General features: G+C 37.7%; 1 protein-coding gene and 2 pseudogenes across 4 annotated transcripts in view; all 3 read right to left on the bottom strand.

The window, feature by feature from the left end:
- The window catches only part of GABRG3 (gamma-aminobutyric acid type A receptor subunit gamma3), a 686,820-nt gene that overhangs the window by 74,987 nt on the left and 583,895 nt on the right, over positions 1-27,938 (bottom strand). For all 4 annotated transcript variants that reach the window (XM_077868328.1, XM_077868346.1, XM_077868336.1 and 1 more), the window contains one exon: positions 8,025-8,162. In XM_077868328.1, coding sequence (XP_077724454.1) covers positions 8,025-8,162 — 138 coding nt within the window. The remainder of the gene's footprint in view (positions 1-8,024; positions 8,163-27,938) is intronic.
- Positions 5,200-5,469, bottom strand: LOC144291496 (large ribosomal subunit protein eL43 pseudogene; annotated as a pseudogene).
- LOC144295790 (catenin alpha-1 pseudogene) lies at positions 24,562-26,451 on the bottom strand (annotated as a pseudogene).

Here is a 27,938-nt window from a genome sequence, read left to right on the forward strand (position 1 = left end):
ACCACTAGCTTGAGATTACTGCAACATGTCTATATTAGTTTCCTATTGCTGTTTTAACAAAGGATAACACACTTAGTGGCTTGAAACAACAAAAATTTGTTATGTTTAGTTCTTTAGGTTAGAAGTCTGACACATATCTTGCTTGGCTAAAATTAAGATGTCAAGAGGGCCATATTACCTTCTAGAGGTTCTAGAATTCATTTCTTCGCTCTTTCCTGCTTCTGCAACCCCCACTTGCCTTGGCTGGTGGCCCTTTCGTCCATCTTCAATTCCAACAAAGTTGTACCTCTCTGTGAGTTTCTTCTGCAGTCACATTTCTTTCTCTTTTCTTCTGTCTCCCTCTTTCACACTGAACCCACCTAGATAATTCAAGATAACCTCTACATCTGAAAGTCAGCTGACTACCAACCTTAATTCCATCTGCTACCTTAATCGTCCTTTATCATGCAACATGATGTACACACAGATTCTGGGGATTAAAAAAAATGGACATCTTTGGGAGCCATTATTCTGCCTATCACAATGCCTTATTGCAATATGTCATAAACACTGCCAGAAAGATTGTAAATAGTTTCTTCCCTTCATTAACTTCTAATTAGCCAGTTTGTGTATGTCACTTGCTGCATACTGAAGACCTAACTGAAACAATTTTAAAAAATAGTGAAATAAAAGCCTATTTTTAAGGAGATGGTAGTAATGATCCAGTAGAGCAAAAAAAAAAAAAAATGGCATAAGTGTGAGAGAGAGATGTGTTGGAGCAATCTCTTGTGTAGGGGAAGGAACAGGATCTGGTGTACATGGGGGTAAGAATGGGAGCACATCTGCAATACAATGAGGGAGTAATTGCAATCAGTGGGCAAAGATTGGATGCTTTCAGATTTCCTCAAGATTCTAGGAACAGTGAGGAGCAAGATCACTAGTGGAAAGTAAAGGTGTTGCTGTCAGAGATTGGGGCCAAGAACAAAATGGGAACCTGCCACCTAGGAAAGTTAAAGAATAAACAGAGTTTGCATTTTAATGGAAGTGATATTTATTCCTATGGGAGTGAAAATTCTTTTTTGGAAGGGAAGTGACAAATCTTTGATATTGCTGTGTAGCCCTCCAAAAGGCCATAATATATGAAAACATATACAAGCATTTCTAAGGGAGGTGATTAAAAAATACCTAAGACTCCATAGGAGAGATGATAATAAATAAAAGATTGAGAAACACTGGACTAGCACATACTACAGCATGAAAACCTGAAGACTCTCTTGAAATTCATGGCAACAACTTCAAAAGACAGCAGTGATGGAAATAGTGTGCTTTAATTTATTATTATTTTTACCCTGTAATGATGCATGGTTGTGGTGTTGAGTGGGTAGAAACCTGTGTTTCATTATGGTTGGCTGTGTGGAAGGAAAAGGGGAAAGGGAGCAAAAGGGAGGGAGTGTGCAAAAGAGTGATTTTACAAGAAGTTACTGTGGCCGAGTTCAAAAAGGGTGTTGCCTGTGTTCTCCTCTAGGATTTTGATGGAATCTTGTCTCACATTTAGATCTTTTATCCATTTTGACTTTATCTTTGTGTATGGTGCAAGAGAGTGGTCTAGTTTCATTCTTCTGCATGTGGATGTTCACTTTTCCCAGCACCATTTATGGAAGAGTCTGTCTTTCTTCCAGTGGATAGTCTTTCCTGCTTTGTTGAATATTAGTTGACCATAAAGTTGAGGTTCCACTTTTGGATTCTCTATTCTGTTCCATTGATCTATGTGTCTGTTTTTGTGCCAGTACCACACTGTCTTGATGACCACAGCTTTGTAGTACACCCTGAAATCTGGCATTGTGATGCCCCCAGCTATGGTTTTCTTTTTAAAAATTCTCCTGGCTATTCGGGATCTTTTCTTATTCCACACAAATCTTAAAATAATTTGTTCTAACTCTCTGAAGAAAGCCCATGGTATTTTGATAGGGATTCCATTAAATGTGTAAATTGCCCTGGGTAACATTGACATTTTCACAATATTAATTCTGCCAATCCATGAGCATGGAATATTTTTCCATCTCTTTGTGTCTTCCTCAATTTCTTTCAGAGGTGTTCTATAATTTTTAGGGTATAGATGCTTTACCTCTTTAGTTAGGTTTATTCCTAGGTATCTTATGCTTTTGGGTGCTATTGGGACTTCATCAAGATAAGAAGCTTTTGCACAGCAAAGGATACAGTCAACAAAACTAAAAGACAACCTACAGAATAGGAGAAGATATTTGCAAATGACGTATCAGATAAAGGGCTAGTTTCCAAGATCTATAAAGAACTTATTAAACTCAACACCAAAGAAACAAATAATCCAATCATGAAATGGGCAAAAGACTTGAACAGAAATCTCACAGAGGAAGACATAGACATGGCCACCACACACATGAGAAAATGCTCTGCATCACTTGCCATCAGGGAAATACAAATCAAAACCCCAATGAGATACCACCTCACACCAGTGAGAATGGGGAAAATTAACAAGGCAGGAAACCACAAATGTTGGAGAGGATGTGGAGAGAGGGGAACCCTCCTGCACTGTTGGTGGGAATGTGAACTGGTGCAGCCACTCTGGAAAACTGTGTGGAGGTTCCTCAAAGAGTTAAAAATAGACCTGCCCTACGACCTAGCAATTGCACTGCTGGAGATTTACCCCAAAGATACAGATGCAATGAAACACTGGGACACCTGCACCCGGATGTTTCTAGCAGCAATGTCCACAATAGCCAAACTGTGGAAGGAGCCTTGGTGTCCATCGAAAGATGAATGGATAAAGAAGATGTGGTCTATGTATACAATGGAATATTACTCAGCCGTTAGAAATGACAAATACCCACCATGTGCTTCGACGTGGATGGAACTGGAGGGTATTATGCTGAGTGAAACAAGTCAATCAGAGAAGGACAAACATTATATGTTCTCATTCATTTAGGGAATAGAAATAATAGTGAAAGGGAATTGAAGGGAAGGGAGGAGAAATGGGTAGGAAATATCAGAAAGGGAGACAGAACATGAAGACTCCTAACTCTGGGAAACGCACTAGTGGTGGTGGAAGGGGAGGAGGGCAGGGGGTGGGGGTGACTGAGTGATTGGCACTTAGGGGGGCACTTGATGAGATGAGCACTGCGTGTTATTCTGTATGTTGGCAAATTGAACACCAATAAAAAATAAATTTATTATTAAAAAATTTTTAAAAAAAGAGTGATTTTAATGATTTCATGATTTTCCACTGGGGAAATGCCATAGAATATTCCAGGCTTCTAAAGACAGGCATGGGAGGATGGTGACTACCTTGGGCCCATGAGAAGTTTAGAAACAAAGAGTGAAAAATCCATCATTTACATCTCACTCCCATCTTCAAACAGTATCTATTTATTACAGGTAAGCAAGTTTAGGGTGTTTTTTATACAGATTAATTTCTTTAGCATATATTTTTTTCTTAGTTTCTTTTTTAAAAGCTTTTATTTGTTTATTCATGAGACACACACACACAGAGGCAGAGACGTAGAAGCAGGCTCCATGCAGGGAGCCGGATGTGGGACTCGATCCCGGAACTCCAGGATCACACCTTGAGCCAAAGGCAGATCCCTTTTGCTTATTTTCTAAAGGAGAAGGAACGATTTATAAGATTCAATATAATGTGAATTTTCTTATAAAAATGGGAGAAGTTTCGTATAAAAATAGAAGAGGAGCATATGGAGAACATTCATCTATCACTGCCAATATATTCATTGACTTCGTGGAAAAGAATGACAAAATAAAATCCTGGAAAACAGTCATTTCTTACTCATAAAGGACTGTCCTAAACATTGCTTCCATCTTTCTTACAATTTCACTTAATATAATGTCTATTTGCTATGCTGGTGTATAAACTCTTAGTTTGTTCATAAGTCTCTCATATCTATCATGTTTTTCTAGACCAAAAGCTCCTTGCTGCCAGTGAATGTTTCCATGTTGTTTTGTAAACCCACAGTAATTTAACAGCACTCCAATCCATCTGAAGGGTTAACTTGCTTCAAGCTTATGTACTCCTTGTTTGTGTTCTTTAAAATGTAGCAGAACGAACTTACTTTCCTTGGAATTTGCAGACCACTGACTTTGAGGAGTGAAGGACCAAACTTTCCCAGAAGATAAGGCTTGACTACATTTGAAAACAACTGCCACTGATGCCAGCAAATATATTTAGGATCCTGTGCACAGAGAACTAGCCACCAGGCACCTGCTTCTCCTGGATGGAGCTCCCCTCCCTTTTCCTATGTCTTTCCCTTTAAAACCTTCCAGCTTCACCTGGACAGAAAAGATGATCTTTGAGATGTTAGTCCACCATCTTCCTGGCTGCTGGCTTCCTGAATAAAGCAAACTTTCTTCTCCCACCATCACATGTCTCTTGAGTATTGATTTTCCAGCAGCAAGTAGCTGAATCTGAGTTTGGAACCAGTTCTCTGTCTGGTTAAAGTATCACCTAGCACATAATTCCTCATACTATTACCTTGACTCCACAGGCCCCTCTGTTTCCCTGTGCTGGTATTCTTATATTCAATTTCAAAACCCCATGGCAGTTGTGTTTTACTTGCCTTTGCAGTGTCTATCCTTTAACATCAGCTTTCAGAGAATACCAAGAAAGAAAAAATCCAGCATCGACATTTGGCATTTAAATGCTAGAACATTATCCCCTTATTTAGTTAGCCACTTTTGGGCTGCCTTACACCTAAAGGTACTTTTTTCCTTCTCTTCCCCCTGTTCATCAGTTTTGTGTCCTAAATTCTACATATGGGTGAAATAATGTGGTATTTGTTTTTCTCTGACTGTTTTCACTTAGCATAATACACTAGCTCCCACCATATCAGTGAAAATAGTAAGATTTTACTTTTTTGATGGCTGAGTAATATTCTACTGTGTGTGTGTGTGTGTGTGTGTGTGTGTACCCACATCTTCTGTATCCATTCGTCTGTCAATGGACATCTGGGCTCTCCCATATTTTGGCTATTGTAGACATTGTTGCTATAAACATTGGAATGCATGTGCCCCTTCAAATTGCTGTGTTTGTATCCTTTGAGTAAATACCTAGTAGAGAAATTGTTGGGTCATATGATAGTATTATGTCTAACTTTTTTAGGAACCTTCGTATCTTTTTTATTATGTAATTAACCCATTTATTATAGGCTAGCCATTTTTCAAATGGTGGAACTTCTACTGGTCTTTCAACTCCTTCAGTCTCCTGATGGCGGACTTCACTGTGATGGCAGAAGTGGTGCCGTTGGTCCAGGCACCACTGGCTATGGTTTTCATGCAGGAGCCACAGTGCCAGATGCCCACAGCTCATCTTTTCATCCTGGTTTTGTCATAGAGGGAGCAAATGCACTTGGTGTGCTGACTTATTTCAATCTTCTTCACCATTTTCCTGAGGGAGGCACCATAACAGGTCTTGTATTTACCCACAATTCTGATTTCTTGGTGCATTTAGCCATGTCCCTGCAAACTAGGTCCGAGCCCAGAGAGGATGACAGTCTGTGCCAGGAATATCCACATCTTTTTTTTTTTTTTGTATATGTTTTTATCAGAGTTCGATTTGCCAACATATAGCATAACACCCTGTGCTCATCCCGTCAAGTGCCCCCCTCAGTGCCCATCACCCAGTCACCCCAACCCCCCGCCCACCTCCCTTTCTACTATCCCTTGTTCGTTTCCCAGAATTAGGTGTCTCTCATGTTCTGTCACCCTCTCTGATATTTCCCACTCATTTTCTCTCCTTTCCCCTTTATTCTCTTTCACTATTTTTTTTTAAAATTCCCAGAACAGGTTCTTTATAGATCTTGGATACTAGCCCTTTATCTGATAAGTCATTTGCAAATATCCTCTCCCAGTCTGTAGGTTGTCTTTCAGTTTTGTTGACTGTTTCTTTTGCTGTGCAAAAGCTTCTTATCTTGATGAAGTCCCAATAGTTCATTTTTGCTTCTGTTTCTTTTGTTTTCGTGGATGTATCTTGCAAGAAGTTACTGTGGCTGAGTTCAAAAAGGGTGTTGCCTGTTTTCTCCTCTAGGATTTTGATGGAATCTTGTCTCACATTTAGATCTTTCATCCATTTTGAGTTTATCTTTGTGCATGGTGCAAGAGAGTGGTCTAGTTTCATTCTTCTGCATGGGGATGTCCAATTTTCCCAGCACCATTTATTGAAGAGACTGTCTTTCTTCCAATGGATAGTCTTTCCTCCTTTGTCGAATATTAGTTGGCCATAAAGTTGAGGGTCCACTTCTGGGTTCTCTATTCTGTTCCATTGATCTATGTGTCTGTTTTTGTGCCAGTACCACACTGTCTTGATGACCACAGCTTTGTAGTACACCCTGAAATCTGGCATTGTGATGCCCCCAGCTATGGTTTTCTTTTTTAAAGTTCCCCTGGCTATTCGGGGTCTTTTCTGATTCCACACAAATCTTAAGATGATTTGTTCCAACTCTCTGAAGAAAGTCCATGGTATTTTGATAAGGGTTGCATTAAATGTGTCAATTGCCCTGGGTAACATTGACATTTTCACATTATTAATTCTTCCAATCCATGAGCATGGAATATTTTTCTATCTCTTTGTGTCTTCCTCAATTTCTTTCAGAAGTGTTCTGTAGTTTTTAGGGGATAGATACTTTACCTCTTTGGTTAGGTTGAATGAGATCATATAATGTTTGTCCTTCTCTGACTGACTTACTTTGCTCAGCATAATACCCTCCAGTTGTATCCACATTGAAGCAAATTATGGGTATTCATTGTTTCTAATGGCTGTGGAAGGAGCCTCAGTGTCCATCGAAAGATGAATGGATAAAGATGTGGCATATGTATACAATGCCTTATACCTAAAGGTCTGCTAGTGCATTTTAACCTTTCAGGGAGCAAAACCACATTCTTAATGTAGGTGACTCATAATTGGGAAAAATTTTCTCCAAAACACTTCCCTTCTTACTGCCTCCACATATTATTTAAATAAATTATGATCTTCTATTCTTTTAACCTTATCATTGCTTAATATTTAAATATGGATGGCATTTCTCACCTTTACCGCCATGACGTCTATAGGGAAGTTTTCCTTTTCTCTGCGAATCAGATAGCTTTTCAGACTTTTCTTAACATGTAAATGTTCTATATTTTACAACTCTATAAAGAATTCAAACTATCTTTTAAAGATATTTACCACTGATTATCAAAGTTTACATCTTAGTCGTCAGTGAAACAAATTGTTATGGAGTGTTAAGAGCCAGTAAACTCTTCATATTAACAATCTGATCAGTAGGAAAGCTAGCTCTAAATCCATCTGTACCCCCACACTCTGGCAAAAGAAAATTAGTTGCAAAATAGTGGATCATAGGAATAACTAAACACTCAAAAACAAAGAAAAAAACCCTATGAAACAGAACAAAATCCCCAAAGCATTCAAATACACTAATAGATGAAACATCTCTTTTCATCTAATCATATACTTCATACTATGTATATAATGACCACTTAGTAAAATCAAATTGGTGGATAATTATTATGTTCAATAAATTGGAGAAGAAATACAAAGCTCAAAATAAAGTTTAGAGCAAAGAAAGAAGCTGGAAATTAAAACTCAAAGGACATTTCACACCAGCTTCTTTTATGCACAGAGTCTTAACAATATTTTATTCTTATTATGTATGTGAAAAGTTGTAGAACTCTCATCATTAGCCATTAGTAAAAAGCAGTTTATAGAAATATGGTCACTTGTGGGAATTCTAGTTAAGTTTATTGACATGATGCACAGTCCTTATTTAAAAATATAAGACATTTCTCATGATCCTTTTCTCATCCCAATTAAAAAATTTTAAAAACTTCAGTATTGAATCCATTGCTTTGCCTCAAACATCACTGATGTATATGCTTGCCCTAATATCATTAGTTAAAACACACACATAATGGAATTCTACATTAAAGGCATGATTGTGCCTCAGGCATCAGAGGAAAAAAGTCAGATTTTTTTGCAAGTCATGCTTCCTTAAATTAAATCCTACCTGCAGATGTTGTTACGATTTCTGTTGTGTTTCTGAGGCCCATAAAGTCAAACTGATAAAGCCGCCATGATTTCTGATCAGCTGCCTCAACTGAATTTTTTCTCCATCTATAAATCATTTCTTCTTTAGGATAGCCATCTGAAAATACAGAACAAATAACAAACACTTGAAAATATAGGTTTATAAAACAGAAAAATTATAAAATAAAATAGGTTAATAAAATAAAAAATTATAAAAGTCAAAATTATAATTCTGATCATGAACAGAGGTTAAAATTTTAGGCTGTATTTATTCTCAAAAATTTCCTCAAAAACACTAAAACTCAAAGGTTAATTAGTAAAGGCCTCTCAACCCAAAGAGTTCCTGCTGTAAATCTGCATCAGCAAAATGTTCACAGTCATAAGCCTGGTCATTATTTGTGTGGGCACAGCATATAAGGGTGATACTGTCTTTATTTCTTTAGCCTTGGAGAGCCACTTTCAGTCACCATAGGCTGTGGTCAACTTTCAAAGAGTAGAAATGCTGGTCAGAGTGTCACTAGTTCCCAGACTCTGAAATCTAACCACCCAGCCTACATCTATCACACATTCACCCTTCCCCATAATTTAGTCCATTCAGATCTTAGGAAAGACAAATTTAATAAGGCAATCACTCCAGGATTCCAGAAGTCCACTGACTTTCAGTCCTGTTCTGATATCAGTCTCTAGTTCAGATCCGTGAGCTTTGACCATTATTAGAGACCAGTGCTTATTCTCATTCATTACTCTAGGAAGCAAGATGCTGGTGTGTTTCTGCTGCCATAAGCCTAGTGTGGCAACCTACCCAGAGACAAGTGTCATGGACAGGTGCTGTTACTAGGACCCCAATCTCTCCCCAATTGTCCTAATGACTGCTTCTCAACTCCTGGATCCCCACTTCTGGGACAACAACTTCCTTTCTGGAGTACTGTACTGTCTCCAAGCTCTATGGTCAGGTCTGCTCCCTGGGGCATGCCTGGATCCCATGTTGTCACCCAATACATGACAGCATTGGTATTATTAGACCTTCATGATTCATATAGACACTGATTGCATAACTGGTAGGAGGAAATGTATTCACTAACCTCCTGAATATTAAAAGTGCATACTTCTACAAACATGTTAATAAAGTGGTTGGAAATTTCTAATTAGACATTGCAGAGATCAGTTTGCAAAACTCTTAAAGACAATATGTCTTCTTGGTATTTTCCCTTTCTTCCCATCAGTGCTAAATTGGCTCCCTCATTCAAAGGCTAAAATAGAACACAGATATGTCCCATGTTTTCTGATTGTGTATTGTTCTGTGAAATTATTGTCACCATTACTGAGATATTAATATTGATATCAAGGCACTAAGACTCAGGCCCAGACATTTTTATGAAGTAACCAAACATTTTACTTGGTCATAAGCCACTATCCTGTTTTATTTTCCTATTAGACTATCATAATCAGAAAAAGTACTTTACACCATAATTCTTTATTTTTAACTTGTTTTATTAAATAGCTTTGTTGAGGTGCAATTTGCATACATAAAACATATGCAGTTCAGTAGTTTTCAGTATATTTTTAGAGTGGTACCACTATTATCCCAATTTTAGAATATTTTCATCATTCCAAAATGAAACCCCAGACCCACTAGCTGTCACTCTCCATTCCCCTTCCTTAGACACATTGCAACACATCACCTATCTCATCCAGTTCTTGGCATCCATTAATATGTCAAGACAGAATTTTCTGTCTATAGATTTGCCTGTTCTGGACATTTCATATAAGTGGAATCAGACATGTTATCTTTTGAACTGATGTCCTTCACTTAGTATATTGTATTCAAGATTCGCTTATATGGTAGTCCCTGTTGGTATTTTGTTCTTATTCATTACCCAGTAACATCCCACTACATGAATATACCATATTTTACTTATCCATTTGTCAGTTGATAGGTAGTTTGTTTGAGTCACTTCTATGTTCTTACGAATAATGCTGTTATGGAACATTAGTGTTTTCTTTTTAAATAAGCAAAGACTTCACATATTTTTATGACAAGTAGTTTTGCAACTTGGAGCAAGGCCCCCATTGAATTAGGGTATTATCTTCCTACAGAAAGTAGGAGATTGGGATATTATCTTTCTTGATTACATTTGAAAGATATGACTCCCAGATCCTTAAGAAAGCTTTTAAAAAGATTCACATCTTGTTGCAAAGCAGATTTCACTTCCCTTAACCCAAACTTGTTTCTCCTCCTTTTTTCTACCTAAGCAAATAATGGTATTACCCACTCACTTGCTCAACATTTATGAACACTTGTGTATGAGATTTTGTGCTGACTTAAGTTTTCAGTTTGCTTGGGTGTATAAATAGGAGTGACATTGTTAAGGCATGAGTTTACTCTCTATTTAAAATTTTTGAGGAACTGTTAGACTGTTTTTCAAGGCTATACCTTAAAACACTACCAGTAATGTATGAGGTTTCCAATTTTTCCATATCATCTCCAGCATTTGCTAATATCTGTCTTTATAATAGTCATATAAGGGTTGTGAAGTAGTACATTGCTATTTAATTTGCATTTCCTTAATTACTGAAGATATTGAACATCTTTGCTGGGTTTATTGGCCATATATGTCTTTCTTGGTGAGGTATCCAGATTTTTTTTCTTATTTATTTACTGGGTTATATGTTTTCATATTGTTGAGTCTTAAGAATCATCTGTATATTTTGGGTCAAGTCTTTTATCAGGCATATGTTTTACAGATATTTTCTGCCATTCTATGGCTTATCTTCTGATTCTCCTGCATTTTTGAAGAAGAATTTTGCAAGTTATAGAATTACTGGTTGACAGTTTTTTTTCCTTTTTTCCTTTTTTTCCAACATTTTGAAACTGTTACCTGTCTTCTGATGAGAAATTGTCAAGTTGACTCTCCTGTGGATAGGTATGGATTTCTTGGAGTTCATTGGAGTTTGCTGAGCTTCTTTTGGTTGTTACTTTTTCAAATAATTTTGGCCTTATTTCTCTGCTTTTATCCTCGGAGACTTCCATTAAATGTATATTGGTAATTTTCATGATGTGTCACTGGTGTATGGGTTTCTACACATTTTTATCCATTCAGTCTTCATTTTGTTCCTCTTACTAAATAATCTTTACTGGCCTACCTTCAAGTCTGCTGATATTTTCTTCTGACTCCCCAAATCTGTTGTTTGTAGCTGGCTAGCGAATCTTTTATTTCAGTCATTGTACTTCTCAACTCCAGAATTGGAATCGATTTCTTTTTAATTATTTATTTTTACAGATATTCTCTATTCAAGGACACCTAGTTGTCAGACTTTCCTTGCCTCGAATTCCTTGGACATGATTTATTTTAGTTCTTTGAATGCATGTAGAATACCTGACTTAAAGTCTTCTTAGTATATCTGACATCTGGGATTCTTCAAGGATTATTCTATTTACAGTTTTTATTCCTGTGTATGTGATGTGATTTCCTGTTTCTTTTTTTAAAGATTTTATTTTATTTATTCATGAGAGGCACAGTGATTTCCTGTTTATTTGGAGGTTTTGTAATTTTTCATTGGAGCCAAACATTTTAGATAATTTATTGTAAAAACTCTAATATCACAACCCTCTCTCCACTCCAGGGGTTATGGTTGTTCCTGGGTTTTGGGTTTTGTTCTTATTTTTCTTCTTATTGTTTATTTCCTTAGTGACTCTTCCAGATTAGTTAGTAAATCTGTATTCCCCACAGTATGTAGTCCCTGAGTTCTCTGCTAGCTTTATGTTGTTGTTGATTTTATGTTCTTATTTTTGTTCTCAAGCATGGTCTCCTAGAGTTCACCTTTGGTTTGTTATAATTTCGTGGCCAGCCAATAATCAGCCAGAATGTTTCCTTAAATGCCTTGCCTATTTTTCTTTCTACCTTTGCCAAGGAAATCTGTGTGTGAAGGCATGACTTCAAACTTTCGACAGCCTTAGCTTTAATTTTCTGCTTTCACAATTTATCAAAGCTGGAGGTGAGTGACTGAGATATTTTTTCCTAGGTCTTTTCTTGGCATGCACACAACCCTGCACATAGATCCTTAGGAATTTGCTGGAGGTTTTCAAAGTTCCCTGTATCTAGGTCTTGCTTTAATTATTTTTTTTCTTTTTTGGCTTGGTCTTTTGTTTGTACTAACTGATATTACACTTAGGCAGATATAACATTGTCAGAATATTTCCATTTTTTTCTATAATGCCCTGGTGATACTACTTCTTAAATTTATTTTTTTAGATGAGCAGAGCTCTGAGTCAAATCAAGTGGCCACAGCACTTAGGGAATGAAAATTTTCAAGTACTGTTCGTTTTGACAAAATATTGACAGTACTCTTGGGATAAAGTTCTCAACAGAGTATCCAAAGAGGTCTATGCTCTCCATTCATTGTGAGTCTGCACATCTTTTACAACTACCATGCCAATGAGCTGGCAGAGAGGCAGAGAGAAAGGGAATAGTGATATGTACAGACTCTGTTGTCTTTCTGAAATTCAGAAGTTTCTCTTTAATAGACAATTTTCCTTTTTTTCCTGTGGTTTTGATTAATTTATGGTGCTCTAAAATGGCTGGTTTTGGTTGCTGTGCCAGTATTTTCACTGCTTTTGTGGGAAAGTGGTCACTGAGATTCATATTCCACCACTTGATCTCCCTATGCCATAATTCTAAAAACAATAATAACAGTAACAAATTATGGCTTCTATTTATTGCACACCAATAGGCTCAATAGGACTTCTACTTTTATTTTCCATTTAATGTTAATCCTGTTCTGGACTGATTTGAGCATTGTAATGTTAAATAACTTCCCCAGTGCTACACTGCTCACCTTTGAAGAAGCTGCAGAATAAATCAGGAGCATTCTCTCAACTCCCTTCTACCTGACTTCTCCTTTTACAAAATTCCATTCTTATTTCTAATGTAGAAGGCCTCCCATTGTATCCTCCCTTCCACAAATAAATCAACACGAATGTGTTGATAATTTTATATGTAACATTTTCAGTAAAACACATTTACATTTAAATTAACCTTAGTCTTCTGAAGATGCATGCAATAACTTGAAATAATGGTAGTTGGGATTTCAGAGAAAAGTTTAAGTGGGAGGAAAATTTAGTTATCTTACTTAGCTGCTGAATTCTCTTCTATGCCTCCTCTTTGCATACATCATCATCATCAATATCATCACAACCATAGTCATGATTATCATCATCATCACAGTGATCATCAACTTCCCCAATACTGCCACCACCACCACCACCACCACCATCACCATCATCACCACCATCGTTATCATATTGCTGTTATATATAACTGTAATTATGTGTTAAGCAATGTTCTAAGGGTTATGGGGCCCTTACTTGCAGAAGCCCTTCCAAAGTCCTGGGCAAGGCATAGAAACTCTTGTTTGGGGGTAATTTTGAAACATTTAGGGAAGGCCTCCCATTGTTTCCTCTCTCTTAGTATTTTTGTTGTATGTCTGATATACTGAACATCACCAATTTTGTATTAATAAATTCATCAATCATTTCTGTATTTATCTTTGTATTGATGTTTAAGTAAACTTTCCTTAAAATATGTTCAGATAAATATTTCAAAAATTTAATTATAATAACTTTATAGTTTTGTTCTTAATTTTATTTATTAGTTATTCTAATATTATTTTGACCAGGTTCCTTCTACTTGAATGTCAGTTCTGCATATGTGTACATGTGTGTATATGTGTGTAATTTGTGTGTATATATGATATTAACTAATATTACTTGGTGGCAATTTTTTTTAAGATTTTATTTATTTATTCATGAGAGACACACACACACAGAGGCAGAGACACAGGCAGAGGGAGAAGCAGGCTCCATACAGGGAGCCCGACGTGGGACTCGATCCCGGGTCTCCAGGATCAGTCCCTGGGCTGAAGGTGGCGCTAAACCGCTGAGCTTGGTGGGAATTTTTTAAAGATAAATGTGTCCTGTGGTTATGAAAATAAAGTTTTCATATCAACAAAGTTAATTCCTAATCTTTTCCATCAAACTGTCCAGCTGGCCTCAAGTTGTAGTGATTTTACTGAAGTGATTTTACTTGCATTAGGAGTCATGACCATAAAGGATATGCCCGCTCTCCAGGCTCAGTTCTGGCTTCCGTGATGGAAAAGACTCTCTTCAGGCCCTCTATGTGTATCCTGTTAAAATTTTTTCTTTTTTTTTTTTAAAGATTTATTTGTTTATTTTAGAAAGAGATCGAGTGTGCAGAATGAAGGGAGAGAGAGAATCTCAAGCAGACTCTGTGCTGAGCATGGAGCCCAATACCGAGCTCCATCCCACTATACTGAGATCATGACCTGAGCCAAAGTCAAGAATCAGATGCTTAACTGACTGGACCAAAAAGGGCCCCAAACAAGGTATTTTCTAATTTTTGAAGCTAGAAAACAATGTTAAGAAAAAGCTAAGTAAGACAAAAAAGACAAAGATTTTAATCTTTACAGGGTATTTCTGTTAACTTTTGGCTTTGTTGTTTCATTAACAAGAAGCCAATAACCTAAAAGGAAAGTACTAGAAACTTTCTTTTTTTCTTTTCTTTTTTTTTAAGATTTTATTTATTTATTCATGAAAGACACAGAGAGAGAGAGGCAGAGACGTAAGCAGAGGGCAAAGCAGGCTCCATGCAGGGAGTCCTATGCGGGACTCGATCCCGGGACTCCAGGATCATGCTCTGGGCTGAAGGCAAATGTTCAACTGCTGAGCCACCCAGGTGTCCCTCTTTTTTCTTTTAAAACAAGTAAATATCCTTTATCTTCCCTATTATTTGTCATTACATTGGATACATTAGCCAAAATATTTCTAGAAAAATAAATAAAATAATAAGAGGCACACAAATTAGAAAGAAAAATATGATTTTGCACCCAGAGGACACAGAAGAATCAATGGATAAACCAACACAAATGATTTTTTTAAACTCTCATAAAATAGCCAGTTACCACAAAAATGTGCAAATTGTATAGGAAGCAGCCAATAAGTTATTACTGAGCCAAAAGTAAACCAAATAAATGAGAGACATGTCATATTCTTGCATAAGGAGATTCAACAACATAAAAGTGTTGATTTTACCCAAGTTAAATATGTACATTTGAAATGATCTCAATTAAAATCATTAGCTTCTTTTTTTCCCGTTTCCAGACAAGTTGATTATTTACCAGTTTTATTTGAAAGAATAACTAAATGAGAATCACCAGGAGAAATGCAATGAGTCTATATTATAAAGACTACACTAGACACAATTTTGCATTGGTACATAGCAGACCAAGGGAACAAGATAAGTGAGATTCTCTCAGAATTAGTATATGATGAAGGCAGCACCTTATATTAATAGTAGGAAGTAGGAGTTTATGATCTGTGGAAGCCATATGAGAAAAACATAAGTTGGATACACTCTGTGTATAAATTTGAATTGTATATTCACCAGGATAAATTCCAAAAGGTTCATAGATCTAACTATGGAAAAAAACCATGCATGTACTAGAATAGAAATTAGAATGAATTCCTTTATGACTTTAGATTTTAAGAAACTTTTCTACCAATGACTCAAAATCTAAAAGCATTAATAAAACATATTTATAAAATTGTAAATATGTAAAAAAAAATGATATAACAATCAGTGTAGTGAAAAGTACCCTTAAAGGAAAGAAAAAAACAACAAATGACAAATTGAGAAAAATATGGTTAATATATCAGAATAAAAGGACTGATTATACTAATAAATATTACATATAAAAATGAGAAAAAAATGATGCCAAAAATCCAATAGTAAAATCTATGAATAAATAGTCGACAATAAAAATGGACCATAAACAATGATGAAGAGATTCTTCTCTAAAGCAGAGGTCAAGAACCTTTTTCTGTCAAGGGCTAGACAATAAATATGATCAGTTTTGAAGAACATAGGGTTTTGTCACAAGTACTCAGTTTGTAACTGTAGCACAAAAGCAGCCATAAATGACTGGCAAATCAATCAGTAAGGCTATGGCCTAATAGGATTTTGTTTGCCAAATGTGCAGAAAGCTATATTAGGTCTACCAGCCATAGTTTATCCACCTCTGTTCTGGAATAAAAACGTTTAAAATGAAAAAGAAAACAAAAAGGACCATAAGTTGATAAAGACACCAGACCTCACTCCAAATAAGAGAAAGGACAAGAAGGTGCTGGGAGCCAACAAATTATACTGAAAATTGATAAATAAAGGGCAATATGCATTTTTCCTAGGTGACCTTCTAAGGACTGATTTTGAGCTATAAATGCTGATTAGGGAAAGTTCTTTTTTTACAGCTAACAAATGCAAGAAAAAATGGTGTAATTGTAATGATAAGAAAAACCACAACTAACAAATGCAAGAAAAAAATGGTGTAATTAAAATATACCCCTCTGTAGCTTCTGATGGATCTGAGAGTCTGTCTTAATACCACTAAAGAAGGACAAGCAGACATTATGTCCCTTCTGCCATGATGTAACCAAAATTATACAGGATTCCTGTCAAGAGAATTGAATCTAAAGCTCACTAAGTCTCTACAGCTAACTACCAGTTTTCAAAAAAATGTGTGGAATACATGACATCATGAAAATACAATCAGCCAAATCTAGGATGACAAACAAGATAGATAAGATGCCCTAGTTTCTGTCCAAATAAATAGAGGGAGTTTTGTATTGATTAATGAGACTTGAGGGAAATATCAGCCTAATGTCATGTGTAGGCCTTGACTGATACTGAGTTGAAATGGTTGTAAAAAAAATAATCTGGAGAAATTGGCCATGGATTGAGTGTTCTATGATATTGAGGAATCACTATTACCTTTGAGTGATAATGACACTGGATTAACATTTAGGGGCACCTAAGTATTCTTTAAAAAATATGAGTATTCTTTAACAAAAATGTTGATGTTGGGTAACTAGTACATGGGGTTTTATTGCACTCTTTTCCTTAAAGAAATAGAAAGAAAGAAGAAAGAAAGAAAGAAAGAAAGAAAGAAAGAAAGAAAGAAAGAAAGAAGAAAAAGAAAGAAAGAAAGAAAGAAGAAAGAAAGAAAGAAAGAAAGAAAGAAAGAAAGAAAGAAAGAAAGAGAAGAAGGAAAGAAGGAAAAAAAGAAAGAGCGAGCAAACAAGACTGGGAAAATGTTCACACATTTTGCAAACCAAAGCCTATATTGAGACAATAAAATAGACATTGGAAGCCAAAAAGATTTATCAAAATTAAAATATATGAGTATGTAAAAACGAGTACCAGCAACCCTACAGCCTGGATTCAGACTTTGCCATGTGGATGCTCTAAGACTACGCATCCAATTAAGTGAGCTACTTCCCAGGTCTTAGGCTCCTAATTTGTGAAATATAAAGAAAGTAGATGGGAATCCTAGCCCCTAATAGTGTAGTGGCACTGAGGACTGCACATTATTACTTTTATGGAGTGTAAATTTGTGTCCCTTCCATCCCACCAAATTTATATGTTGAAGCTCTAACTTCCAATGTGTTTGGATCTGGAGGTGGAACCTTGGGAAACTCATGAAGTTAGAGATCTTGTGATGGGATTAGTGTTCTTATAAGAAGAGACACAAGAACGATGATTTTTCCTTTTGCCACATAAAAACACAGCAGGGAAATCTGTAGACCAGGAAGAGGGCGTTCAGTAGACACTGAATTAGTCAACACTTTGTTCTTGGACTTCCAGCCTCCAGTGAGAAATACATGTTTGTTGTTTAAGCTGCCCATTTTACAGAATTTTATAATAGCAGACCAAACTGACTAAAAGATTATATAAAGTGCTTAGCAGTGTTTCAAGCCATGGTAATTACTGAATTAATGTCAATTGTAGTTCTTACTGTGGTGTCAAATATAAAATAAAATTACATCCCTCACTCAAAATGCTGCATTGAAAAGTTCTTTGCTCTTTAGGTTGGGCTGTCCAGTAGGCTTTCCACTATGGATTCCCAGTCCTAGGTGGCTAAAGAAGGGAGGGTGAGGGAGGCTCAGTAAGTAGTAGCTATGCCAGCTGTCAACATGTTTAATTTTGGAGGATCCTCTCCTATATGGCCTTCTGGTTCCCTCTTCTTGTGTTTTCCATCTTAGGATATACTGGGTCAAGAGGCAATAGCCTTAGAGAAAAATAACACTCTAGACAGCCTTTTGTCTAAAGAAAAGTGGTATTTGTTTTGAATGATGAGAGTTAAGTGGTAGCTTCCTTATCTGTTGCATTTGACCTATTTTGAGAAATGTTTAGAGGCAAAAGAGGACATCATTGATTTAAAAGATGCAATAAGAAGCTGTTTTTAAATTTATTTTTGTTTCTATGCAAGAATAAATATATTCTACTTTGGTAACTGTGATCAATTTATGGTTTATGGTTGTTAATGTAGCCAAGTATAATAATAATTTTCCTGATGTTAGGAAAAATGTTATTTTCTCAATGCAATATCGCAAAAATGCTACAAAGATTGGGGGCAGCTTCAGTCATCAATGACAAATTTATTACTATCAGGGTAGGAGGGCAAGGAAGGATGTTAATAGACATTGTAAGGGCTGTATTGGATAGTTTTGGAACTGCTGGGTGGTGTAGGGGCTGCTGAATGTTGTATGGTCTACTGGGTACTGTAGGGACTATTGGATATTATAAAGTCTCCTGGATATTGTAGGATTTACTAGGTATGTAGAGTCTACTGGGTATTGTAGGGTCTACTCTCAGGTCACAAAATTTTTTTCCACTGCTTAAAAATCATGTCAGATTCTTCCTTAAAATTCTTCATTCAGAGATTTTTCAACTGAAAGTAGTCCAACATTCAGTGGGTATTTATGATTAAATAAGGGCCCTTGAATTGAAGCTTGTAGGTTATTGATTGGTCTAAACACATTGTTTACCTGGTTTCTAGATAGTAGACAAGTCAATCTCCTGAGGCTTTATCTCTTTAAATAGGATGGGGTGGTCTAGGATAGTGTTTTTGAAACCCTGGATTTTTGAAATTAATTTATTGGATCCTATCCAAGTTTTTAAATGAAATATAGTGGAATAGAAAAGAACATATCAGAGGGCATAATACTTTGTCCTCAGAAATATTATTTTGTGTTATTTTTAGTATGTACATATATGCATATATGTCCTGATTCTGGAATGGAAATTATATTTTACAGGAGGGTTAGTTTGAAAAGTTGGAAAGCTCCATCTAGAGGTGAATTTGCTCCTTCAGGAGCAGGGAAGATAAATGGGGTGAACTGGGATGAGGGGGTTGGGGTGATAGAGACCTGCAGTACACACCCCTATCCAGAGAAGTGCCCACTTGCTGTATCTGCCTAGAGTCAAGAAATATTTTGGTCTTTCAAAAAAAACAGAAGTATATAATTTTGTATAAAACCTCCTGGTTTCTAAATGTTGACAACTGGGATGCCTGGGTGGCTCAGCAGTTGAGCACCTGCCTTCTGCACAGGGCATGATCCCAGGATCCGGGATTGAGTACCATGACAGGCTCCCTGCATGGAGCCTGCTTCTCCCTCTGCCTGTGTCTCTGCCTCTCTCTCTCTCTCTCTCTCTCTGTGTGTGTCTCATGAATAAATAATCTTTTAAAAAAATAAATGTTGACAACTTACTGTTTTTTGTTTGTTTGTTTTGCTTTGTTATTGTTTTTGTTTTTTAAACAAATGAAATTTGTCCATGGGATGGATGTTTGCACTTCAGGGAACCAGTTGGTAAAAGATAAAGATTTTCAAATTGTGTTTCCATTGGGAGACAGCAGTTAGACTGTGGGAAGTTAATAGACTCTTGGGCTTATGTTTATTTTTTGTATTACTTTTAAGGATTTGATAGCTTTATTTAAAAAAAATTCAAAATATTTTATTTATTCATGAGAGATACACAGAGAGAGAGGCAGAGACACAGGCAGAGGGAGAAGCAAGCTCCATGCAGGGAGCCAGATGCAGAATTCGATCTCAGGACTCCGTGATCATGCCCTGAGCCAAAGACTGACGCTCAACCACAGAGCCACCCAGGTGTCCCAAGTTTCATAGCTTTAAAAAAGATGAATACACCAGATTAGATTTAATTATACCTTATTTTCCTTTGTAATTCTCAGAAAAGTGTCATCAATCCTTAATCTCACAAAATGGAAGAAAAATGGGCCCAGTTGAGGTGTGCAGGGCCTAGTGTGGCCATGAGATTGGCAATTCACCCACCAAGTGAATGGGATCACATCTTCTGATCATCCTTGTCTTAGTGCAGCCTGTCAGGCATCCATGTGCTCTGTGTTTGGGGGTGTGTGTTTATGTGGCTTCCAAAGTCTTCCAGGGTTTCACTCACTCACTACTTGCAAAAATGCAGCTACTCACAAAGAGTTACCCATTCATATATTTGAAATTATTAGCCTTGTTGTACAATTTTAATATCCTATAAGATTTTTAGAAATAATAAAAATTTAAAAGCATGTTGACACAGAATGGGAGAAAATATTTGCAAATCATGCATCTGATGAAGGACTTGTATACAGAATATATGAGAACTTTACATCTCAACAATAAAAAGTTAATCTAATTTAAAAATGAGCAATAGTTTTGAATAAAATTTTAAGGAAGATGTATATATATGTGTGTGTGTGTGTATATATGTATATATAATCAATAAGACATGAAAAGATGCTCAAGATCGTTGTCATTAGGGAAATGAAAATCAAAACTAAAACAAGATAGTGCTTCACATTCACTAGAGTGAGGACAAATTAAAAACAAAGGAGAAAAGAGCAAGTGTTTGAAAGGATGTGGAAAAGTTGGAATTCTCAAATACTGTTGGTAAGACTGTAAAATGATACAACTTCTATGGAAAACAGTTTAGCAATTCCTGAAAATGTCAACCATACATACCAGTATCTGGTATATACCCAAGAGAAAGGAAAAAATATGTTCACACCAAAACCTGTACACTAATGTTCATAACAGCAATAGTCTTAATAGCCCAATAATGAAAACAATACAATGTATACAAACTGATGAATGTAAAAATAAAACCACATATTGTATGATTCTACTTATATGAAATGTCCACAGTGAGCGAATCTAGAGAGACAGAAATACATTAGTGGTGGGGAGGAGAATAGGGAGTGCCTGCTTAATGGATACAGGGTTCACTTGGGACAATGAAAACATTTTAAGTTAGGCAGTGATAGGTGTTGTGTAATTCTTTTTTTCTTTTTAAGTTTTTATTTATTTTATTTATGAAAGACACATAGAGGCAGAGACATAGGCAGAAGGAGAAGCAGACTCCTTACAGTGAGCCTGATGTGAGACTTGATCCCCAGAACTGGGATCATGCCCTGAGCTGAAGGTAGACACTCAATCACTGAGCTACTCAGACATCCCCTATGAACATACCAAACACTGATGAAATGTATACTTTAAACTGGTGAATTCCTTGACACATGAAATATAACTCATTAAAGTGGTTATTTAAAAAAATCTTTGGAGTAACATGAAAATACGGAATGCTTATACCTCCAATAACTGGAGGCATCAGTGCATCAGTAGAACCCGGCCCCATTTTCACTAACAGATGGCAGGCTGCATGTGAATGATGTAAATAAGGATGCTAGAAATCTCAAGTTCTAGTTATGAGAAGGGGCCTGTGGATTTGGTGATTTTAAAAGTGAGCCCACTCCCTGAGATTGAGGAGGGGAGGAGAGGGAAGTTTGCTGAGTGATATTGTAAACACCTAGATTTCCGTGAGCAACAAAGGATCGGTCAGCTATTACTCTAACCTTTTCACCTCATGTTTCTGAAAAGTTTATGAAGTGCAGGCTGCCCCTGGAAACCCCAGAGAGAAGTTCAGGAGTGGTGCATGTACTCAGGAACATGTCTCAAGATGTATGCACAGATGTGAAGTGCAGACACCTCTGACTCCAATCAATCTCTTCTGCTGCATCCTAACTGTGGCCACCACTATTCCCATTGCTCATTCTAAAGTGTTTGGGAGGCAATGTGGAAAGGGGGAGGCATGATCACATAGCATGGCTTGAATATCTTGTTTTTGCAGATTTTCCTAGGATCCCTCCTTGGGGCTTTGAAAGAGCCTGGTGCTCTTAAAATTTAACTTGTGAATTTATTTGATAGAAATTAAGTCCCAGAAAACAAATAACAATAGTAATAAAATTCAAACAAAATAAGCACACACAAAAGTTTATTGCCATGATGATTTTCAGCAACTTGGAAAGTGGAAGAACTGTGCTCCATCCATATTCTTGATTACACTGCAGCCATTAAAAAGAAGGACATAGTACAATATGCACTGATTGGAAGTGTGCCCATAGCACCTTAAAACACACAAGATCCAGAAAGATATGTTGAGTATAAGTTTATCTTTAAAAAAAGATATTGCATGAAAAAAAAAAGATATTGCATGCTTATGAATATTGATGTACATATTATTATACATATTACTGTATATGTTTGCATGAACAAACAAATGGATGGGACAAGCACATGATGAGCTAACCATGGCTCAGTGCCAAGCAGAGATATAGATTGTCATAAGGAAGGAATGACTTTTACTTTAACTTACACATTGTTTGAATTGTTGCCTCAAACAACTTTTCACAGAAAAGTCTGCCTCTAGAGAGGCATTGTGTTTTTTTTTTTTTGTCTATCTGCCTAAAACGATATAAAAAACCAGAAACTAAAAATACACAAAATATTCTATTTGAGGAAATGGTGGGCAGAAATATTAACAGCGGTAATATATTTGAATTTTTTTCTGTTTATATTATTATAATACCTAAATTTATCCAAAGATCAATGCTTTGTTACTAAACTCAAATCTTCCTGGATACATCTCCAACTCCAGAAGTATGGACTCTGAACAATTACAAGAGCAGTGACTAATCTAATTCTATAAATGGACCCTCAGATTTTTAGGGTTTCCATGATTCAGTTAGCCATGTTCACCTTTCCCTCACTTCCCCCAAAATAGAAACAACCAATAAGAGATAAATTCAGAAAACATGCAAGTTTCACTCTTTGATTATAATGAAAAATTATACTCGATAGCAAGAAATGAGAAAGAAAAACTCTGAATATTGGACAATGAATATCAGTCTGAGGAATGTATAGTTTGCATCCATGTAATTGCAAAGGACTATCCAAAGATCCATGTTCAAAGCATCACTCTGATTGTTGAATTTCATTATGCTACCTGTAATTTGTTTTCCAGTTTCTTTTTGTGGAGGGTGACATGTTTTGGATGATGACATACTTGAAAGGGGTTTTCCCTTTTTTGGGGGGGAAGGTGTTTCCCTTCTTTTTGGAAAACTCATGCATTGTCACCTGCGTCCAGATGAAGCAAACGGGCTGCCCATGGCCCTTAGAATGCATATGCTCATTGTGAAGTTTCAGGGACTCATTACAGATGATGAGGATGCAAGACTGAGGCAAAAGAACAAACCACCACCATGTGGGAACTGACTCTGAGACTCCATGTCTCACCATGAGAACAGAGAGATAATAATCCTTTCATATTTTTACACCAACATATTTCAATAGCTATCATATATTTTATCTAAAAATTGTTGAGACAGAGGGCAAAGAACAACAAGCTCTTCATACTCATGAATGTGTACAGGGGAGGGATGTATGCTGTGAATGTAGAGATGGAAGTAAAAATTTTTAAGAGAGGATGTTAGAATCGAGCTATGAAAGCATGAAGATAATGGGCATGGAACACTGGAACCAGAAGGGTGAGGGCAGAAATATGCTAGAGACAGGGAAGTCAGAGAAAAAATGTGCCTGGGGATGTGATACTCATAGCATCCTCCTTAGAGAACTACACTTGTATGCCTGGATACCACAGAAATCAAGAGATCCTCTAAAAGACTGGACAGCCTAGACTCTCATCACTGCAACCTCTAATATAGGCTATAAGCATCAATTTGCATCCATTTAGCTCACATAAAAAATAACTTTGGAAAATAAGCTTAGATTTTGGTTATTTTTTGTCAGAAGCATATGGAGAAAGGGAGTCCTGTTCAGTTAAGAGACTCCCCTGAGAGGCACATTTAATTGCCACCCAGTCTCTAATCCAAAGGAACCACAAGGAATTGATTGGTTCTCAGCCAGATAATAAAATAAAGCTTACATTTCCTCAAATCATGACACAGCTATGGAACACCTCTGAAGACTTGATGAACATATGAATAAGCATGGGGATACAATTTCATGGAAAGAGGATTGTGTTCCCAGTAATCAAGGCTACATTAAATTAAACAATTTCACTGTTTAAATCAGAGTGAGAGTTGGCTAGACAAATAGATGTCACCAGTCAAAAAGTACTTGGGATCCCTGGGTGGCGCAGCGGTTTAGCGACTGCCTTTGGCCCAGGGCGCAAATCCCACCTCGGGCTCCCGGTGCATGGAGCCTGCTTCTCTCTCTGCCTGTGTCTCTGCCTCTCTCTCTCTCTCTCTCTCTCTGTGACTATCATAAATAAATAAAAAAAATTTAAAAAAAAGTATTTTTTTTTGGTTTCATAGTGGACTTTATTGGGGAAAGTTAGTGTAAAAAACATTCAAATTCATAAAATTTAAATAAGACAGTAAAATTATACCTTATAGCTATAGCCATCGCTGTCGTAATCAAAAATCAGGTAAAGTCTAAGTTACCGCCTAAGCAAACACTATTTTGTGAGGCTGGTGTTGTGAAGCCCGAGGCAGGAAACACTGCGATTATTAGAAGTGAGCCCAGTGATGAATTTACATTTGAAGCTGAGGAAAGGGAAGAAGCATGTTACGATCAGGGCATCACAACATTCTAGTCTGAAAAAAGCAACTTTATTAGTGTCATAAGGAGAGTAATCAGTTTTCCTGGTGATGCGTCACGTCTTACTGAGCTCCATGTGGTCTGTCCCTCCAAGCCCTTCCTTCTCCAGGCACAGCCTCCTAAGGCACCCAGCTGGCTCCCCTTGGAACTCCTGCAGTCACCTGGCCCCAGTGGCCCTCCACCCATCGTGCACACTGAGACCTTGGTCAAGAGTGTCCCTTACCAGGTAATGTGGGTTTCTCTTTGGTTATGGAATTTTTCTTTAATTTTTACTTAAGCTTAAAAAAAATATAGTTAGAAATGTGCTCCTGAATTCCAAAAGTATTTTTGACTAATTTAAACACAAGTATATCCTGGCCAAATGCCCCACCGGGCCAGGTTTAAAATCTGTCCATGTCCCCATGGAATCTAACACGGTGTTGTGTTGAGCAGATACATCATCAGTGAGGAGCAGGGCCTGATCTCAGGAGCCCTGGGGTGGAGGCGGCAGGCGGGCGCGGTGGCCTTAGATGCTGTCCATGGCTTTGAACTCGCTCTGGGCCTGCACCGGGTTCACATGTTTCTTCTGTGGTGCCCGTTTGATCTTGGTCTGTGTCTCATCCTGCTTCTCCCTCTTCACCAAGGGCTTCTTCTCGGGGGCCTTCATCTTCCAGGACACAGCCGGTAGGTTGAGGGAAGCCATGCCCTGAGATTTCTGGTATTTGGTAGAAGCCACGTAGGATGCCTTCACGGTCTGCACCACAGCATTCATCAGGTTCTTGGCGGCCTGGATCAGGGACATGGCGCTGTCCACCCCAGAGACGACGAGCTCCCCACCCAGGTTCTGCACCTCGGCCTTGACCTTGCTGCAGATGTTGAGCTGGTGGCAGTAGAGTGCGATGCACTGCAGATAGGCCAGCAGGTCCTGCTTGCAGGTGGAGTCCGGGCAGTGGTCTGCGATGGTCCGGCCGAGCTTGTCCATCCTGGATCCTGCCTCCGCAATCTTCTTGGCGGCGCTGATCACATAGGACGTGTTCTTGAGTGGTCCTTTCCCTCGGGTGAAGTCCGTCATTTCCATCATGATCATGCACATCTGCTTGGCCAGCACGATGATGTCATTGCCGCTGTCATCCCACTTGGACACCTCAGCATCCAGCTTGCTTTTTTCTTCCTGGAAGCTGGCCACCTGTTCGGCAATCTTTGCTTTTTGCTCCTGGGGAAGCTGAGCCATGATCGCCCGGGCGCTCTGACCAGCTATCAGCTGGTCATCTTCTGTCTGGACACTCGTCCGACTTCTGACATCGAAGTCTTCTGTCTCAACGTCGGAGTCATCCAGTTCCTTGGGAGTCCTTATCATCAACACCGCTTTCCTGATGTCCAGGATGCCGTCGTACACGAGGCGGGAGGCATCGATAAACTCGTTCTCATCCATGGGCTGGGCTGGATCCGAGCTGAGGGCTTCCACAGCCGCCTCCACTTGCTGGGTAAAACGTGGCATGACTGTGTTGGAGAGCAGCTTCGTGGCTTCCAGGACCTTCTCCGTGTAGACCCCTGGCTCATAGTTGTCCATCTCTGAAGTGACTACATGAATGACCCGAGCAGCCCGTCCTCATTATTAAATGGTCTTGTGGTATTTTGCCCCAAGCAGTAATGAAGATAACAGCATAATTGGTCAACGTGATTCACTAGGATAGAGTATTGTGCTGAGTCATTTAGTTGCATTTAAAGAATAAGAGAGACATTTTCCCTATAAATCACCTTCCATGGGCTCGCTGTGATCTGCATTTGCTTGTCCTGAAGATACTACATAGTCATGCCTTAGGCAGAGTGCACTGGTTAGTGTCCAGCATGTGCCAGCAAAAGAAGTCTGACAATGCACCCATGCTCATGGAATTCACCAGTCTTACTACAGTCTCCATCCTAAAGCAGCTTACTTCATAGAATGGTGGAATGGCCTCTTGAAGACTCAGGAGCAGCAGCAGTGATGGCAAAACTTTGTGGGGCTAAGACACATACATACCTTGTATATGCTCTGAATCAGCATCCAGGAAGTGGTGCTATTTCTCTGATAGCCAGAATTTACAATTTCAGGAATCAAAGGATAAAAATGAGGGTGGCACCACTCATTATCTAGCAACCCACTAGCAAAATGTTTCCTATTCCCCTGACTAGAAGTCTTAGTTTCAAAAGAAGGAATATTTCTACCATGATACACAACAGTGACCCCATTGAGCTGGAAGAGAAGACTTCCACCTGTTCACTTTGGATCCCTCATGCTTCTGAATCAATAGGAAAGGAAGGCACTTTGTTGGCTGGGGCGATTGGTCCTGAATATAAAGGGGAAATTACATGATACCACTCCACAGTGGAGTTAAGGAAGAGTATATCTGGAATACAAGCGATTGCTCAGGGTATCTCTTAGTATGACCATGCCCTGTGATTAAGGTAAATAAAAAACTATAACTCAATTCAAGCATTGCTAGCATTCCCAGACTCTGGGAATGAAGGACTGGCCATCCTGTTAAGCAAAGAATCATGACCAACTGAAGTGTTGCTGAAGACAAAGGCAATATGGAATATATAGTAGAAGACACATATAAATACCAGCTGTAAACACATGACCAGTTACACAAAAGAGGGCATTAATTGTCATGAGTAATTGTCTTTCTTTTGTTATAAATATATGTATATAGTAGCAAATATTTTTTTCTTCCTTCTTTTATTCTCTTAGGTAATATAAGATGTATTAACTTTATACCAATATTATTTAGGTATTATTAACTTTATATTATAGTATTTAAGTTCCAGGATATCAAGAAGAGTAGGAACTACCTCTTATGGGGAAGGATTTAGTGTGTTTTTGGTTGTGGGTAGGTTAGCTGTACCATGTTAGGTGGAATTATGATTTGTATTGTCTTTATTTAGAGATTAAGTATGGTTTATGGAGATGTGTATGGGTGCTGTATTCACAAGGGGTGGACTTATGATGGTTAATTTTATGTGTGGACTTGATTAGGTTAAGGGAATAGATAGATGTTTAAAGAGATAACTGCTTAAACATTATCTCTGGGTGCGTCTATGAGGGTGTTTTCA

The sequence above is a fragment of the Canis aureus genome, chromosome 2 (assembly GCF_053574225.1).
Source record: "Canis aureus isolate CA01 chromosome 2, VMU_Caureus_v.1.0, whole genome shotgun sequence".
NCBI classification, from domain to species: domain Eukaryota; kingdom Metazoa; phylum Chordata; class Mammalia; order Carnivora; family Canidae; genus Canis; species Canis aureus.